This window comes from Engystomops pustulosus, chromosome 3, assembly GCF_040894005.1.
Source record: "Engystomops pustulosus chromosome 3, aEngPut4.maternal, whole genome shotgun sequence".
Taxonomy (NCBI): domain Eukaryota; kingdom Metazoa; phylum Chordata; class Amphibia; order Anura; family Leptodactylidae; genus Engystomops; species Engystomops pustulosus.
Genome location: NC_092413.1, coordinates 58,936,027 through 58,953,842, shown reverse-complemented (window position 1 = coordinate 58,953,842; position 17,816 = coordinate 58,936,027). Strand labels below are relative to the sequence as shown.

At 46.7% G+C, this 17,816-nt stretch overlaps 1 protein-coding gene across 1 annotated transcript; it reads left to right on the top strand.

The window, feature by feature from the left end:
* Window positions 1-11,012: 11,012 nt before the first annotated feature.
* On the top strand, window positions 11,013-15,970 carry LOC140120477 (uncharacterized). Its single transcript, XM_072139503.1, has 3 exons — window positions 11,013-11,789; window positions 13,292-14,732; window positions 15,152-15,970. The coding sequence occupies exons 1-2, from the start codon at window positions 11,027-11,029 to the stop codon at window positions 14,563-14,565; spliced, it is 2,037 nt and encodes a 678-aa protein (XP_071995604.1). The 5' UTR covers window positions 11,013-11,026; the 3' UTR covers window positions 14,566-14,732; window positions 15,152-15,970.
* Window positions 15,971-17,816: the final 1,846 nt, after the last annotated feature.

The following is a 17,816-nucleotide window of genomic DNA, read 5'->3' as shown; positions in this document are numbered from 1 at the left end:
TGCTCTTTAGCATCCGAGTGGTTCATTATAAAGGTATCATGTAAAACAAATGTATTGTATAGGAGTAAGGTATATGACATTTACATCTTCTTTAATTAAAGAAGTTAAATGTGGGGTTGGCTGGATGGTGTCATGTGAGAAACAAGTCCCCAGCCCAACTTCATAAATATAGCATCTGGGTATACCCAACATAGAGGAGAAATGCAAAGACGTTCTGAAGGTAGCCTCTGGCTCCTTTACCCACCGCAAATGGACTGCAAACAGGTAGTGTTGCATCTTGCATTTCCTGCAATGAGCAGAATTAAACCAGGATTGAACCGGATTTGAACACATCATACTACAGGCAGTCCCCAGTTTACATACAAGATAGGGTCCGTAGGTTTGTTCTTAAGTTGAATTTGAATGTAAGTCGAAACTGTATATTTTATAATGGTAGATCCAGACAAAAACATTTTTTGCCCCAGTGACAATTGGAGTTTCAAAAGTTTTTGCTGTAATTGGACCAAGGATTATCAATAAAGCTTCATTACAGGCACCTTACAGCTGATTATTGCAGCCTGGGACTATAGTAAAGCATCCAGAGAGCGGGTAGGTGGAATGCCAGGAAAATTAAATACATAGAGTACTTGTATGTGGCAGTCCAAAAAAGTTTTCAAAACAGAGGCCTGGGTAGGTGGCCCGTCAAAAAAATTTTTTAAAAAAAGAGTACCTGTATGTGGCACTCCCAAAAATTTTTTAAAACAGAGGACCGGGTAGGTGGCCCTTCAGAAAAATTAAATAGATAAATACTATAGCTAGAGCCAGTTGGCCCTGCAGAAAATATCCAGTAGCCTCTGCTTTAGTGTACAAAGAGGAGGAGAAGGAGGAGAATGAGTGCATACATGTGAATTATTCAGATTGAGCTGCTTTCACCTGGTGGAGAATGGAAATCATGAGAAATCCATGCTTGATTCATCTTGATAAGCGTCAGCCTGCCAGTCGACAGGCGTGTACGCTTATCGGTGATGATGCCACCAGCTGCACTGAAAACCCGCTCGGACAACACGCAGGGCAGGCAAGAACCTCCAAGGCGTACAGCGCCAGTTTGGGCCAGATGTCCAGCTTTGAAACCCAGTAGTTGTAGGGAGCTGTGTGATCATCTAGGACGATGGTATGGTCAGCTACGTACTCCCTCACCATCTTTCTGTAAAGATCACCCCTACTCTGCCGAGACTGGAGACAGTTGACAGTGTCTTGCTGGGGTGACATAAAACTGTCAAAAGCCTTGTAAAGTGTACCCCTGCCATTGGTGGACAAGCTGCCTGCTTGCCTACTCCCCCTCTTGTCCCGCAGATGCCCTCTGCCGCTAGCAGTGTCAGATGGGAAAAACTATTTCAGCTTGTGCACCAGGGCCTGCTGGAATTCATGCATTCTCACACTCCTTTCCTCTCCAGTGAGGAGAGTGGAAAGATTTTGCTTGTACCGTAGGTCCAGGGGAGTGAATACCAAGTAATCGGTGCTGGAAAAAATTCTTTGAACACGAGGGTCACGGGATAGGCAGCCTTGCATGAAATCTGCAAAATATGCGCCAGAGTCCCGACGCACAACAATTCACTCCCCTCACTGGCCTGACTCTCCATTTCCTCCTCCAACTCCTCTTCTTCTGCCCATACACGCTGAACAGTTAAGGACTGAGCAATGGTCCCCTCTTCTGTGTCGCCAATGTTCTCCTCCTCTTCCTCCTCCACCTCCTCTGACACGCGCTAAGAAACAGACCGGAGAGTGCTCTGGCTATCTTCTTCCCCCGTCTCTTGTGACGAGCACAAAGCTTCCGACTTCATGCTGACCAGAGAGTTTTTCAACAGGCCAAGCAGCGGGATGGTGAGGCTGATGATGGCGGCATCGCCACTGACCATCTGTGTTGACTCCTCAAAGTTACTCAGCACCTGACAGATATCAGACATCCACTCCTCATTGTAGACTACGTGACTACCTGACTACCAGTTCTGGTGGAAGTTGACATCTGGCAGTCTACAATCGCTCTGCGCTGCTGGTAAACTCTGGATAACATGGTTAATGTGGAATTGCACCTGGTGGGCACGTCACACAACAGTCGGCGAGTGGGCCCTGAGAGTGGCAGCATCTGTGGTCGAATTTTTGAAATGCGCACAGATGCGGCGCACCTTCGTGAGCAAATCAGACAGATTGGGGTATGTCTTGAGGAACCGCTGAACTATGAGATTTAACACATGGGCCAGGCATGGCACATGTGTCAGTCAGCCGAGTTGCAGAGCCGCCACCAGGTTACGGCCATTGTCACACATACCCTGGCTTCAGGTTCAGCGGTGCCAGCTGCAGATCGGTCTGCGTCGTGATGCCCTGTAATAGCTCTTGGGCGGTGTGGCTTTAATCGCCTAGGCTCAGCAGTTTGAGCACCGCCTTCTGTCACTTAGCGACGCCACTGCTGCTGCGTCTAGAGCTACCTACTGATGGCGCCATGCCCATGGATGGTAATTCGGAGGAGGAGGTGGAGGAGGGGTGGGAGGAGGAGGAGGCATATTAGGCCTGAGGGACCGTGACCGAGGTAGGCCCCGCAATCCTCGGCAGTATATGAGCGGCCCCAGGGTCAGACGCGGTCCCAGCCTCCACCAAGTTAACCCAATGTGCCGTCAGTGATACATAGTGGCCCTGGTTAGGTGGACCTTGTCAGAACCGGCGTTGGTCATGGCACGGATGATGTTGTCTGACACGTGCTGGTGCAGGGTTGGGGCGGCACATCGGGAAAAGTAGTGGCGGCTGGGGACCGAATACCGAGGGGCGGCTGTCGCCATGAGGTTGCAAAAGGCCTCGGTCTCTACCAGCAGCATCTCCACGCTCAGTAATTTGGAGATGTGGACGTTGAGGGCTTGGGCATGTGGAACTGTATTTCCTCTTGCGCTCCAGCGTCTGGATTATAGACAGCTGAACGCTGCGCATGGAGACATTGGTGGACGCTGTGGAGGCGAAGGTGTTGTTTACGAGCGGGAGGTGTTTGTGCCGGGGTCCTGGGCAGGGGGATGACTAGCAGAGGGAGCAAATGACACAGGGGAAGGAGCAGTGGTGGGCCCGGCCGGAGGTAAACGGCCTTGGTCCAATTGAGTGGGGTGTTTAGCATTCATATGCCTGCACATACTGGTGGTGGTTAAGCTAGTAGTGGTGGATCCCCTGCGTATACTGGTGTGGCACAGGTGGCACACCACAGTCCGTCGGTCATCCGCTTTTTCTTTAAAGAACCTCCAGACTTCAGAAAATCTAGCCCTCGCCACGGAAGCTTCACTACATGAAACATTTGGCGCTGATGCACCAGCTCTTGCCCTGCCTCTCTGTATGGCCCCACCACTGCCTCTTCCAACCTGTTCAGGTATAGGACTCGCCTCCGTCTCAGAAGCACTGTCTTCACCCTGCTTATCAACCCAGCTTGGGTCTGTCACCTCATCATCCTCCGATCCCTCAGTCTGCTCCCCCTCGGACTTCCTACCCTGACAACAACTTCACCACTGTCTGGCAACCATGTCTCCTCATCGTCTGACACCTCTTTACACACTTCTTCCACTACGTCAACAATGTCATCATGACCCACAGACTGCGACCGGTGGAAAACCTGAGCATCGGGAAAGAGCTCAGCAGCAACCTGACAAGTGGTTTGTGACTCTGGGAAGGGTCCAGAAAACAGTTCCTCAGAGTATGCCGGCTCAAATGCCAAATTTTTCTGGGAGGGGGCAGACTGGGGGGAAGGAGGTTGAGGTGGAGAAGCGCTCACTTGGGTAACATGGGTGGACTGTGTGGAAGACTGACTGGTGGACAATTTACTTGAAGCATTGGCCGCAATCCACGACATCACCTGTTCGTACTGTTTTGGCCTCAACAGTGCTCTACCACGAGTCCCAGTAACTTGAGACATGAAGCTGGGGAGTGTAGCTCTGCAGCGTTCCCCTGCTCCCTCATCAGCAGGTGGTGTCTCACCCCGCCCAGGACCATGGCCTCTGACGCCTGCAGTAATTGGATGCCCACGCCCTCGTTCTCGTCCTCTACCCTTAGCCCTCGGGTTCAACATTTTCCAAATTAAAGTCTATTTTATAGACAAAACAGATATATAAACTGGAATTTTTTTTTTTTAATATAGAAAAAAACATGTAGAAGAAATCAGACAGCAACCTCAGAAGATGATTGCTATGGCTAGTTTCTAACCAACACTGACAGCACACAAAAGGATTTTGTGCTGTGACTGTCACTTTAAGTTTTTGAAAGACGCTAATGTAACCCTAACAAGGGCTTTTGGGTTCTTGGAGAATCACTCCTGTCTAACAGTAACACCTTAACGCTATCCCTCACCAGCAGCAGCTCTATCCCTTTCGGCATCCAGACAGAGAAAGATCCGAGCAGTGCGGGCAGGGGCTAGTATATTGCAGTTTCACCTGATCAGGCCAGCCAACCACTGCTATCTACATGTAAGTGTACCACGTGATGCTGGATGTCTGTCTCCTGGCTTGTGATTGGCTCTGTTTCTGCCCGCCAAAAATCTAAACGCTGCGAGATGCCATTTTCTCGAGCTGGCGAAATACTTGCCCGAGCAACGAGCAGTTGTGAGTACACTAATGCTCGAACGAGCATCAAGCTCGGACGAGTATGCTCGCTCATCTCTATTGCTTACCTGAGTGCTACACTCCTACTTTGCAAAAAGGAGCAACCACCGCACTCTCTATCCTTCTCTCACCTGCTATCTCTATCTCTGATACTCCTTGCTGCTGGTGACATTTCCACCAATCCAGGACCTTTCAAACATATCCCCACTGTTCCTCCAGCCTTCCGCCATAGAGCTCTTTCATCCAAATCTTGTAACCACCCTAATCTACATGACTAAATCCTTCAGACACTGTTTCCCCTGCTGCGCTCTGTAACGGTGGCCCCGCTTTACCCACACTCCCCGATATAAATAGGAATCGGAATAGAATCGCCTCTGGCTCCTTCACCCACCGCAAATGGACTGCCAACAGGTGGGCAAATCGCATAGCAAACATCAGCTGGGTGGTGGATTACATTCAAGTAATGGAGGTTGTTGTATGGGAGCACCCAAGAATCTCCACCATAATAAATCACAGCTCCCGTTAGGAATTAGGTCAACATGAACCAATCTTTTCAACCCATGTCACCTTTACTTTTGGTGTGTCCTGATTCGCTGCTATAACATATTATACATGGAATATTTCTGACTAGTTGTCAAAATGTGGATTGTCACATATGTCTTTGGACAAAGCCAGGATGCTGTGGAAGTCATCATCTTGGAAGCAGGTATTTTGCTTGACCAGAACTGGACGATGACATTTGGCAGCCGTGACAGAAATGCCTTCACCATTTGCCTCCAGATGTTATCAGCTATTTGCAGCACATTTCCGTACTGCTCCCCCAAAAATACCACACTCACTTGCAGTATAGAGTCCCTGGATAACAAATATATCCACACTGTGCTCCTAAATAAGAAATGGTCCTTTCATTACACGGACCACAATGAGCACCCTACATGTATATAAAGACATACTTTGCCCTTGGTTTCCCCCTCAATATACACTCACCGGTCACTTTATTAGGTACACCTGTCCAACTGCTCGTTAACACTTAATTTCTAATCAGCCAATCACATGGCGGCACATGGTCAAGACAATCTCCTGCAGTTCAAACCGAGCATCAGTATGGGGAAGAAAGGTGATTTGAGTGCCTTTGAACGTGGCATGGTTGTTGGTGCCAGAAGGGCTGGTCTGAGTATTTCAGAAACTGCTAATCTACTGGGATTTTCACGCACAACAACAGAGAATGGTTCGAAAAAGAAAAACATCCAGTGAGCGGCAGTTCTGTGGGCGGAAATGCCTTGTTGATGCCAGAGGTCAGAGGAGAATGGGCAGACTGGTTCGGGCTGATAGAAAGGCAACAGTGACTCAAATCGCCACCCGTTACAACCAAGGTAGGCAGGAGAGCATCTCTGAACGCACAGTACGTCGAACTTTGAGGCAGATGGGCTACAGCAGCAGAAGACCACACCGGGTGCCACTCCTTTCAGCTACGAACAGGAAACTAGGCTACAATTTGCACAAGCTCATCGAAATTGGACAGTAGAAGATTGGAAAAACGTTGTCTGGTCTGATGAGTCTCGATTTCTGCTGCGACATTGGGTGGTCAGAATTTGGCGTCAACAACATGAAAGCATGGATCCATCCTGCCTTGTATCAACGGTTCAGGCTGGTGGTGGTGGTGTCATGGTGTGGAGAATATTTTTTTGGCAATCTTTGTGTCCCTTGGTACCAATTGAGCATCGTTGCAATGCCACAGCCTGCCTGAGTATTGTTGCTGACCATGTCCATCCCTATATGACCACAATGTACCCAACATCTGATGGCTACTTTCAGCAGGATAATGCGCCATGTCATAAAGCTGGAATCATCTCAGACTGGTTTCTTGAACATGACAATGAGTTCACTGTACTCAAATGGCCTCCACAGTCACCAGATCTCAATCCAATACAGCATCTTTGGGATGTGGTGGAACGGGAGATTCGCATCATGGATGTGCAGCCGACAAATCTGCGGAACTGTGTGATGCGATCATGTCAATATGGTCCAAAATCTCCAAGATTCAGCACCTTGTTGAATCTATGCCACGAAGAATTGAGGCAGTTCTGAAGGCAAAAGGGGGTCCAACCAGTTACTAGCATGGTGTACCTAATAAAGTGGCCGGTGAGTGTATATTTCAATATTCACTACTTATCCTATAAAAGCATACGCTTTTCTCCCGGAATAAATTACAGGCAGTCCCCGGGTTACGTACAAGATAGGGTCTGGAGGTTTGTTCTTAAGTTGAATTTGTATGTAAGTCGAAACTGTATATTTTATAATTGTAGAACCAGACAAAAAGAATTTTGGCCCCAGTGACAATTGGGGTTTAAACATTTTTTGCTGTAATGGGACCAAGGATTATCAATAAAGCTTTGTTACAGACACCTTACAGCTGATCATTGCAGTCTGGGACTATAGTAAAGCATCCAGAGAGCTTCACCAGAGGTCAGAGTGGTCTGTCTGTAACTATGGGTTGTCTGTAAGTCGGGTGTCCTTAAGTAGGGGACCGCCTGTATATATAATGCACCCAGTAATCAATTACATTTTCTGAACTGCTTATTAATGATTTTATATATTGCAACCCCCATTTTGAATTATATCATATTTAATATACACTCATTGAATTATTTTATATCAAATGCCTCTTTTTTTTATACACTGCATTCCCTTCATATATTATATTACATATACTTTGACTGTGGGTCAAAATTATATAATAAATTAAATGATGCCATCATGTCTTATATATATTCCAGAATGTTAGAGTCATCAGCTTAACAGTAATTCATTGCAAAGTCAATATTTTTCCCCCAAAACACATTTCAACTTCATTGCAGGCCTGCCTTAAAAGGAGCAGCTAACATCGTTTCAGTGATTGCTCCAGTAACACAGGTGTGGGTGTTGATGAGGACAGGGCTGGAGATCAATCTGTCATGATTAAGTAAGAATCACACCACTGGACACTTTAAAAGGAGGCTGGTGCTTGGCATCATTGTTTCTCTTCTGTTAACCATGGTTATCTCTAAAGAAACACATGCAGTCATCATTGCACTGCACAAAACTGGCCTAACAAGAGTATCGCAGCTAGAAAGATTGCACCTCAGTCAACAATCTATCGCATCATCAAGGAATTCAATGAGAGAGGTTCCATTGTTGCTCCTCACGCACTGTTAGGCGGAGACTCTTGGAGCAAGGCCTGGTGTCAAGGAGGGCAGAAAAGAAGCCACTTCTCTCCAGAAAAAACATCAGGGACAGACAGATATTCTGCAAAGGGTACAGGGAGTGGACTGCTGAGGAATGGGGTAAAGTCATTTTCTCTGATGAATCCCCTTTCCGATTGTTTGGAACATCTGGAAAACAGCTTGTTCGGAGAAGACAAGGTGAGCAGTATTACCAGTCTTGTCTCATGCCTACTGTAAAGCATCCTTCAACCATTCATGTGGGGGGTTGCTTCTTAGCCAAGGGAATCGGCAGTTTTGCCTAAAATCACATCCATGAATAAAGAATGGTACCAGAATGTCCTCCAAGAGCAACTTCTCCCAACCGTCCAAGAGCAGTTTGGTGATCAACAATGCCTTTTCCAGCATGATGGAGCACCTTGCCATAAAGCAAAGGTGATAAATAAATGGCTCAGGGAACAAAACATAGAAAATTTGGGTCCATGGCCTGGAAACTCCCCAGATCTTAATCCCATTGAGAACTTGTGGTCAATCATCAAGAGACGGGTGGACAAACAAAAACCAACAAATTGTGACAAAATGCAAGCATTGATTGTGCAAGAATAGACTGCTATCAGTCAGGATTTGGTCCAGAAGTTGATTAAGAACATGCCAGGGAGAATTGCAGAGGTCCTGAAGAAGAAGGGTCAACACTGCAAATATTGACTTGCTGCATTAACTCCTTCTAACTGTCAATGAAAACTTTTGTTAGTCATAATATGATTATAGATTACCTGGAGACGTGGGGGCAGATGGAATAATCCCCTTGCCCAACCACAGGGAAACAAGCACAAAAAGACAAAGGCGCTACCCTGGTGAAATAACGTTATGGCAACTGGTAACGATAGCGAAAGAAGATTGGACTCTCACCTTAGGAATGATGTTGAATCGCCTTATGTAAGTGTAGCAGCCAGGCCAGTGTATATATCCACGCTTTAAACCAGACCAGGATCCTGGAAAGTCGTGGTGAAGGTGCACGTTACCCGTCAGAGGGAGATGTAAAAGGCAACCGGCGCTTAGATGAATCCACGAGCCGGAGGGGATCACATGAAGATACAATGTTTTATTGGGGGATACGCGGTGCGTTTCAGCCCCATATTGGGGCCTTCATCAGGCATAATACAATGATAAAACTTCAACTTATATATATACAAACACAATCACGATAGACACCGGGAGGACCGGAAACAACATCAATGTCACGTGTGGTACCAGAGGGTCAAAATTCAACTCCCATTTTAAACAATGTATATTCTGCAATAAAAAATAATAGTAAATACATATCTAAATCTATACACACTTAAAATAACCTTGAAGATCCGGAAGATCAGAAGTTGCCCCTGATCAGGATGTCACGATAAGTTAAAAAGGGCAGAAGAACCCGTACGATATTAAACCATGAAGAGGAATCGCTGGTAGGAGCTGCGGTATTACGTAATTGGCATTGAACCACTGCGTTCATATGTGTGGCTACGGATCGCTCAGAGGGGCAAAATTAAAGACCCAGTCGCGATGTTTCGCTGAGCTCGTATGCTAGATGTGTTGTTACGGATACGACCAATACCGGGGTAAGTAAAAAAGACTGCTGCAAGTAATGTAGACAAAGGAGAATAGCTCTTCAAGGTGCATGTGCCAAAAATGGTCTAATGGGGGGGGGGGGGGTTGAGAGAGTACAATTTTGTTAAATGCCTTGTTCAGACCGATTCAATGGCCTCATTTTGGCCATTAGGTGTTAACGTACATAATTTATAAATCCAATAGGATTCTCTTTCATACTATGATTGCACTTGTATTTCTGTATGTGATAAAAACATCTGACAAATACCCATAAAAACCAGAGGGCAACAGATCATGTGAAAATATAATATTTGTGTCATTCTCAAAACTTATGGCCATGACTGTACAGGAAAGTGTTTGGGGCCCAGCACTGATCATTATCTCCTTTCACTAGCTTAGTGCAATTATATAATTCCAGCTTCCATTGAGTTCAGTAGAAGCTGCAATCATTGCGATTTACTGATCTCCACCTAGTGGTGGCAGTTGTATCATTATACATAATATAATCAATGGGACACACCTACTTACCCGTCCCGTCGCGATCCCTGCTGTGCGTCGTCCGACGAGGATTCGGGTCTGCCGCGATTCACTAAGATCGTGCATCCAATTTCCTGCATGTGTCGCTTCCCCAGCTGAGGTCCGCCGGAGTTCACCTTCTTCTTCCCGGTGCATGTAAGTGCTGATCTTGTGACACAATTTCGTGGTTAAATTCTGCGGTTTTTCAGAATCAGTCGGGTTGTCCGACGTCCACGCCCCTCGATTTGTGTCGCTTGAAAGCCGGCACCGATGCGCCACAATCCGATCGTGTGCGCCAAAAACCCCTGTTAAATGCGGCACAACTCGGAAATTGCCGGAAAACACGACGAAAATTCGGTCCGCGGATCCTTAGTAAATGAGCCCCAATGCGTTTATAGCAGGTCAGTTGTTTGGTGTAAATATAGTGAAAGAATGTGGTGATAAGTATGAGCGCCATATTAGGCTGTGTTCACTTGCTGGATATTTAATAAACATAATGGCGTTTGTAATATACAGTATAAAATTCCCATGCACCTACTGACTTTAATCTATCCATAAAATCCAAAAAAGAAGCAGCACTCCAGATACAAACAGGTAAAAGTGAAGAAGAGTTTATTCCAAAACTGGCAAAGTTTCGGTGTGTTACCCCCTTTCTCATTATAGCTTTAATTAGTGGCTACATAGTGAGATAAATTACAGCCAAAAGGGAAGATAATCTGTGGATAATTCTCTCAATATATTCTTCTGAAGGTGACGTGTGTGTGATGTGCATGCAACCAAACCAGGACATACACAATATTAATATACCATGTAACATATACATAGTGTATGCAGTATGTACACACATACATAAATTCAAATGCAGTAAACATACTGTAAAAGACATGAATGATGATGTCACAATGACAGAGAATCTCCCCCAATGGCTGATGACATCATAATGCCAGATCAATTCCAGCTCACTGTCCAATCAGGAGGCAGGAAAGTAGCCACGCCCACTGAAAATTGACCAATCCGGAGCAAGATAGCCAGGGGGCGGGGCTGCACTAAGGTATAAAAGGCAGCACACGCAGCCAGGTGGTCAGAGACAACATGGATCATCAGACAGGCAACATGGTGGAGCAGGTCATCCTGAAAGAATATAACCAGATCCAGGAGCAGCTCCACAGCCTGGATGAAGAGTACTACAGCAAAAAGGATGAGGACAGCAAAAATGGTGAAGAACTGGAGAATAAAATCTCAGAGGATGAAGAAATGCAACCACAGGCACCAAAGAAACTGGAGAACGCTATGGGTGGACCAAGAAACCGCTTTTTAGCCCTGCTCCGGAGACCACGGAGGTGGATTGCTGGTATCAAACACAGAGGAACCTATATTGTCAATGAGGAACCTTCTAATGAGATCCCTGGACCCAGTCATATCAACTTGGAGGACAGTATGGCCGACAGCAAAGGTAGGAAATTACTACGGGTCGGCCAGGTGGTCAGAAACAACATGGATCATCAGACAGGCAACATGGTGGAGCAAGTCATCCTGAAAGAATATAACCAGATCCAGGAGCAGCTCCACAGCCTGGATGAAGAGTACATCGAATACTGCAGCAAACAGAATGAGGACAGCAAAAATGGTGAACAACTGGAGAATAAAATCTCAGAGGATGAAGAAATAGAGGCAGAAGTGCAACCACGGGCACCAAAGAAACTGGAGAAAGCTACGGGTAGACCAAGAAACCGCTTTTTAGCCCTGCTCCGGAGACCACGGAGGTGGATTGCTGGTCTCAAACACAGAGGGACCTATATCGTCAATGAGGAACCTTCTAATGAGATCCCTGGACCCAGTCATATCAACATGGAGGACAGTATGGCCGACAGCAAAGGTAGGAAATTACTAAGGATCATTTCTATGTAAAAGAAGTGTTTATTGCACATAGCACAATCGGTGTATGTAGTACATATGGATATTTAATCTGTTGGCTGAAGTGTTTAGACCATGTGATCACTGCACTGATTTAACCCCTTCCCGCCGCGGCCCTTTTTCGATTTTGCTTTTTCATTTTTCACTCCCCACATTCAAAAATCTGTAACTTTTTTATTTTTCCATGTACAGAGCTGTGTGATGGCTTATTTTCTGCGTAACAAATTACACTTCAAAATGGTGGTATTTAATATTCCATGCCGTGTACCGGGAAGCGGGCAAAAAATTCCAAATGCAGTGAAATTGGTAAAAAAACGCATTTGTGCCGTATTCTTGTGGGCTTGGATTTTACGGATTTCACTGTGCACCCCAAATGACATGTCTACTTTATTCTTTGGGTTGCTACGATTACGGGGATACCAAATTTGTATAGGTTTTATAATGTTTTCATACATTTAAAAAAATGTAAACCTCCTGTACAAAATTTTTTGGGGGGATTTTGCCATCTTCTGGGGCTAATAACTTTTTCATACTTTTGTGTATAGAGCTATGGGTAGTGTAGTTTTTTGCGGATTTCGATTACGTTTACAATGGTTTCATTTTTAGTATTGTACGACCTTTTGATCACTTTTAATAGAATTTTAAAAAAAATTTTAAATGGCAAAAAAGTGCCATTTTCGACTTTGGGCGCGATTTTCCGTTACGAGGTTTAACGCATTGAAAAACCATTATAATATTTTGATAGATCGGGCATTTTCGGACGCGGCAATATCTAATGTGTTTATGATTTTTACTGTTTATTTATATTTATATCAATTCTAGGGAAAGGGGGGTGATTTGAATTTTTAGGTTTTTTTATTATAATTTTTTTATTTTAACTTTTTTTTATTTTTACTATTTTTCAGACTCCCTAGGGTACTTTAACCCTAGGGTGTCTGTACGATCCTATCATATACTGCCATACTACAGTATGGCAGTATATGGGGATTTTACTACTCATACATTACCATGTGCTGACATCACATGGTAATGAATGGGTTAACCCGAAGTAGCTTTGGGTCTTCGTGAGACCCGAAGCTACCATGGCGACGGATCGCCGCTCTTCATGACGTCACGGGGAGCGACGATCCACGGAAAGATGGCGGCGCCTGCGCGCCGCCGTCTTTTTAATGCCGCCGGCAAAGGTGCCAGCACTGATCGCGGGTGTTACAGGTAAGCCTTTGCTGCAATATGCAGCAAAGACTTACCGGCTATGGAGAGGGCTCGGCCCGCGAGCCCTCTCCATGTACCGGGACCCGACATGTGACGTAGTATTACGTCACATGTCGGTAAGGGGTGAAAAGAAGCAATGATTGGTTGACAGTAAATATACATTTATACATAGTGACACGTATTGGATACAAATCACGATAATATGCCATGTCTCATTCCACTGACATGATATATATATGCTTTTTTTTACAGCCAGTATGTCACATACAGAAGACCAGAAGGATGATGAAGAGAAACAGCACACCATACAATCTAGCAAAAAGAAGATGGATACTTGTAGATCTGCGCAGGATGTCCGCCGTGACCCCAGCTCTATTGACCCTACTACCAGAGAGGAGCCCCGCAGGTCTGCACAGTCATCTTCGAGCAGCGGATACCAGGACACCACAGCTGAAACCTCTGTGGTAGAAGCCGGCACCTCTGCCCAAGCATCCGCTGCCACAGTGCCCCTATCACTGGAGTCCTTCACGTTCCACCGCTTACTGGGTCAAGGAGGCTTTGCTCAAGTCTACCTGGCGACAGATAGGATTCGCAGAGAGCGCGTTGCCATCAAGGTCATCGATAAAAGGGATTACACTGAAGCTGGCTACAGCTTTGTAGAGCGACACATCCTTCAACTCTCCCATGCCAGCCCATTTCTCATCCATGGGCTGGCTGCCTTCCACACGTTTAACTTTGTGTATTACGTGATGGAAGTGGCCACTAGAGGGGACCTGCTTGATCTTATCCTAGAAATGTGTCCTCTTGATACAGCGACTGTAACATTCATCATAGCAGAAGTGGTCTGTGGCACAGAATTCCTCCACAGCAAAGGGATTCTTCATCGAGATCTAAAGCCAGAAAATCTACTCCTGACCACGGAAGGCCATATCAAAATCACTGATTTTGGCCTGGCTGTGAAAGGCGTTGCTGAGAGGATTACAGATGACTGTAGGGGAACGGCAGGATTTGCCTCCCCAGAAATGATCCTTGGCTTACCACATGGGAGAGCTGTGGATTATTTTGCCATTGGCGTCATCCTCTTTGGGCTGGTGACAGCATGGTATCCATTCCCTGGAGAAGGTCCAAGAGAATTGGAGCAATCTGTCCTCAATCATGAACCACACTTCCCAGAGTCTCTTCCCCCTGACACAGTCAGCATTTTACAAGGACTGTTGTGCAAAGACCAGTTCCATCGCCTTGGAGTCAATGGAGACATCAGGGAACATCAATTCTTCTCTGATATAAACTGGGAAGATGTGGAAGCTAGGAAGATGGCACCACCAGAAATCCTGAGGTCAGAAGCCATTGACCTCAATGTGGAAGATACTATGGACTATGCTGAACCACCACACTACATAAAATCTAAGTACCAAAAAATGTTCAACCAGTTCAGCTTTGTATGTCCAGAATGGTCAACACAGTATCACCCTGTCATCACCAGGAACTGGGTGGCCACACTCTTTAGCAGATGGTCATCCAAATAGTAAGAACAATCCAAGGACAATGGTGGTGGATGGCCCATTGCTCCCAGCCTAATTCTTCATCCCAATCTCCTAATCCCTCCATAACCCCATGTAGAGGCCCATGTAGCTTGCAGCTTGACCACCAGTATAGTATAATCAGATGAGGCAACACTACTGCAATGGAGCAGGTAAGTAGTAGGACGATATCCATTACTCTTCTCATTGTAGTGCGCAGGGCAATGATGTGTATATAATGAATGATTTTTCTTCAGGTTGTGTATTAATGTGTATAATTCTGCTGCCGCCTTATCTTAACACACTGACAGGCAGAGGGTAACCACTCAATTAGATGAGTCTCTTGCCTGTAAGATGTATAATATGGAAATGATAGGTGTCCATAGCCATTGCTATATAAATGTGCATAGAATTAACTAGTGATTTAGAATCCTCTACTGAAATCCCAAATCTGTAATGAGCAGAGACTTCAATAAATCAATTATGAGGTCTCCGGATTTGTATGGTAGCAGAAGATGTGGCAAGCATATTTGTATCCTGAGCTCCATGTTTAGTCATAATCACTTACATACATTTTCTTTTGTTTCTGTAGATCACCGCTCCAGTTCAAGGCCTCGCTGTATCCTCCATAATGTATGACGTTTACCGAACTCGACCTGCAGGTTGCGTCTTGCGCCTTGACAAGAAGGTTGCGTCTTGCGTCTTCACCTACCGGACTTGACTTGAAGGTTGCAGCATGCGCCTTCACCATGTGGATTTGACATGAAGGTAGCGACTTGCTACTTCACACACCGCAAATGGACTGCCTAAAGGTAGCATCTAGCATGTTTGCCTAGAGTCCATAGACCTTCTGAAGGTAGCCTATGGTTCCTTCACCCACCGCAAATGGACTGCCAACTGGTAGCATCTTGCATGTTTGCCTGGTGTCCATAGACCTCTTGAAGGTAGCCTCTGGCTCCTTCACCCACCGCAAATGGACTGCCAACTGGTAGCATCTTGCATGTTTGCCAAGCATCCATAGACCTTCTGAAGGTAGCCTCTGGCTCCTTCACCCACCGCAAATGGACTGCCAACTGGTAGCATCTTGCATGTTTGCCTGGTGTCCATAGACCTCTTGAAGGTAGCCTCTGGCTCCTTCACCCACCGCAAATGGATTGCCAACAGGTAGCATCTTGCATGTTTGCCTAGCGTCCATAGACCTTCTGAAGGTAGCCTCTGGCTCCTTCACCCACCGCAAATGGACTGCCAACTGGTAGCATCTTGCATGTTTGCCTGGTGTCCATAGACCTCTTGAAGGTAGCCTCTGGCTCCTTCACCCACCGCAAATGGATTGCCAACAGGTAGCATCTTGCATGTTTGCCTAGCGTCCATAGACCTTCTGAAGGTAGCCTCTGGCTCCTTCACCCACCGCAAATGGACTGCCAACTGGTAGCATCTTGCATGTTTGCCAAGCATCCATAGACCTTCTGAAGGTAGCCTCTGGCTCCTTCACCCACCGCAAATGGACTGCCAACTGGTAGCATCTTGCATGTTTGCCAAGCATCCATAGACCTTCTGAAGGTAGCCTCTGGCTCCTTCACCCACCGCAAATGGACTGCCAACTGGTAGCATCTCGCATGTTTGCCAAGCGTCCATAGACCTTCTGAAGGTAGCCTCTGGCTCCTTCACCCACCGCAAATGGACTCCCAACAGGTAGCATCTTGCATGTTTGCCAAGCGTCCATAGACCTTCTGAAGGTAGCCTCTGGCTCTTTCACCCACCTCAAATGGACTGCCAACTGGTAGCATCTCGCATGTTTGCCAAGCGTCCATAGACCTTCTGAAGGTAGCCTCTGGCTCCTTCACCCACCGCAAATGGACTGCCAACTGGTAGCATCTCGCATGTTTGCCAAGCGTCCATAGACCTTCTGAAGGTAGCCTCTGGCTCCTTCACCCACCGCAAATGGACTGCCAACTGGTAGCATCTCGCATGTTTGCCAAGCGTCCATAGACCTTCTGAAGGTAGCCTCTGGCTCCTTCACCCACCGCAAATGGACTGCCAAGTGGTAGCATCTTGCATGTTTGCCAAGCATCCATAGACCTTCTGAAGGTAGCCTCTGGCTCCTTCACCCACCGCAAATGGACTGCCAACTGGTAGCATCTCGCATGTTTGCCAAGCGTCCATAGACCTTCTGAAGGTAGCCTCTGGCTCCTTCACCCACCGCAAATGGACTGCCAAGTGGTAGCATCTTGCATGTTTGCCAAGCATCCATAGACCTTCTGAAGGTAGCCTCTGGCTCCTTCACCCACCGCAAATGGACTGCCAACTGGTAGCATCTCGCATGTTTGCCAAGCGTCCATAGACCTTCTGAGGGTAGCCTCTGGCTCCTTCACCCACAGCAAATGGACTGCCAAGTGGTAGCATCTTGCATGTTTGCAAAGCATCCATAGACCTTCTGAAGGTAGCCTCTGGCTCCTTCACCCACCGCAAATGGACTGCCAACTGGTAGCATTTTGCATGTTTGCCTGGTGTCCATAGACCTCTTGAAGGTAGCCCCTGGCTCCTTCACCCACCGCACATGGACTGCCAACAGGTAGCATCTTGCATGTTTGCCAAGCATCCATAGACCTTCTGAAGGTAGCCTCTGGCTCCTTCTCCCACCGCAAATGGACTGCCAACTGGTAGCATCTTGCATGTTTGCCTGGTGTCCATAGACCTCTTGAAGGTAGCCTCTGGCTCCTTCACCCACCGCAAATGGACTGCCAACAGGTAGCATCTTGCATGTTTGCCTAGCGTCCATAGACCTTCTGAAGGTAGCCTCTGGCTCCTTTACCCACCTCAAATGGACTGCCAACTGGTAGCATCTCGCATGTTTGCCAAGCGTCCATAGACCTTCTGAAGGTAGCCTCTGGCTCCTTCACCCACCGCAAATGGACTGCCAACTGGTAGCATCTCGCATGTTTGCCAAGCGTCCATAGACCTTCTGAAGGTAGCCTCTGGCTCCTTCACCCACCGCAAATGGACTGCCAACTGGTAGCATCTCGCATGTTTGCCAAGCGTCCATAGACCTTCTGAAGGTAGCCTCTGGCTCCTTCACCCACCGCAAATGGACTGCCAACTGGTAGCATCTCGCATGTTTGCCAAGCGTCCATAGACCTTCTGAAGGTAGCCTCTGGCTCCTTCACCCACCGCAAATGGACTGCCAAGTGGTAGCATCTTGCATGTTTGCCAAGCATCCATAGACCTTCTGAAGGTAGCCTCTGGCTCCTTCACCCACC

Excerpts from the sequence above, each read along its gene's own strand:
- LOC140120477 (XM_072139503.1), top strand. The coding sequence starts at position 11,027 with ATGGTGGAGCAGGTCATCCTGAAAGAATATAACCAGATCCAGGAGCAG. Across the intron at positions 11,790-13,291 it reads CAGTATGGCCGACAGCAAAG|CCAGTATGTCACATACAGAA; the intron begins GTAGGAAATTAC and ends TTTTTTTTACAG.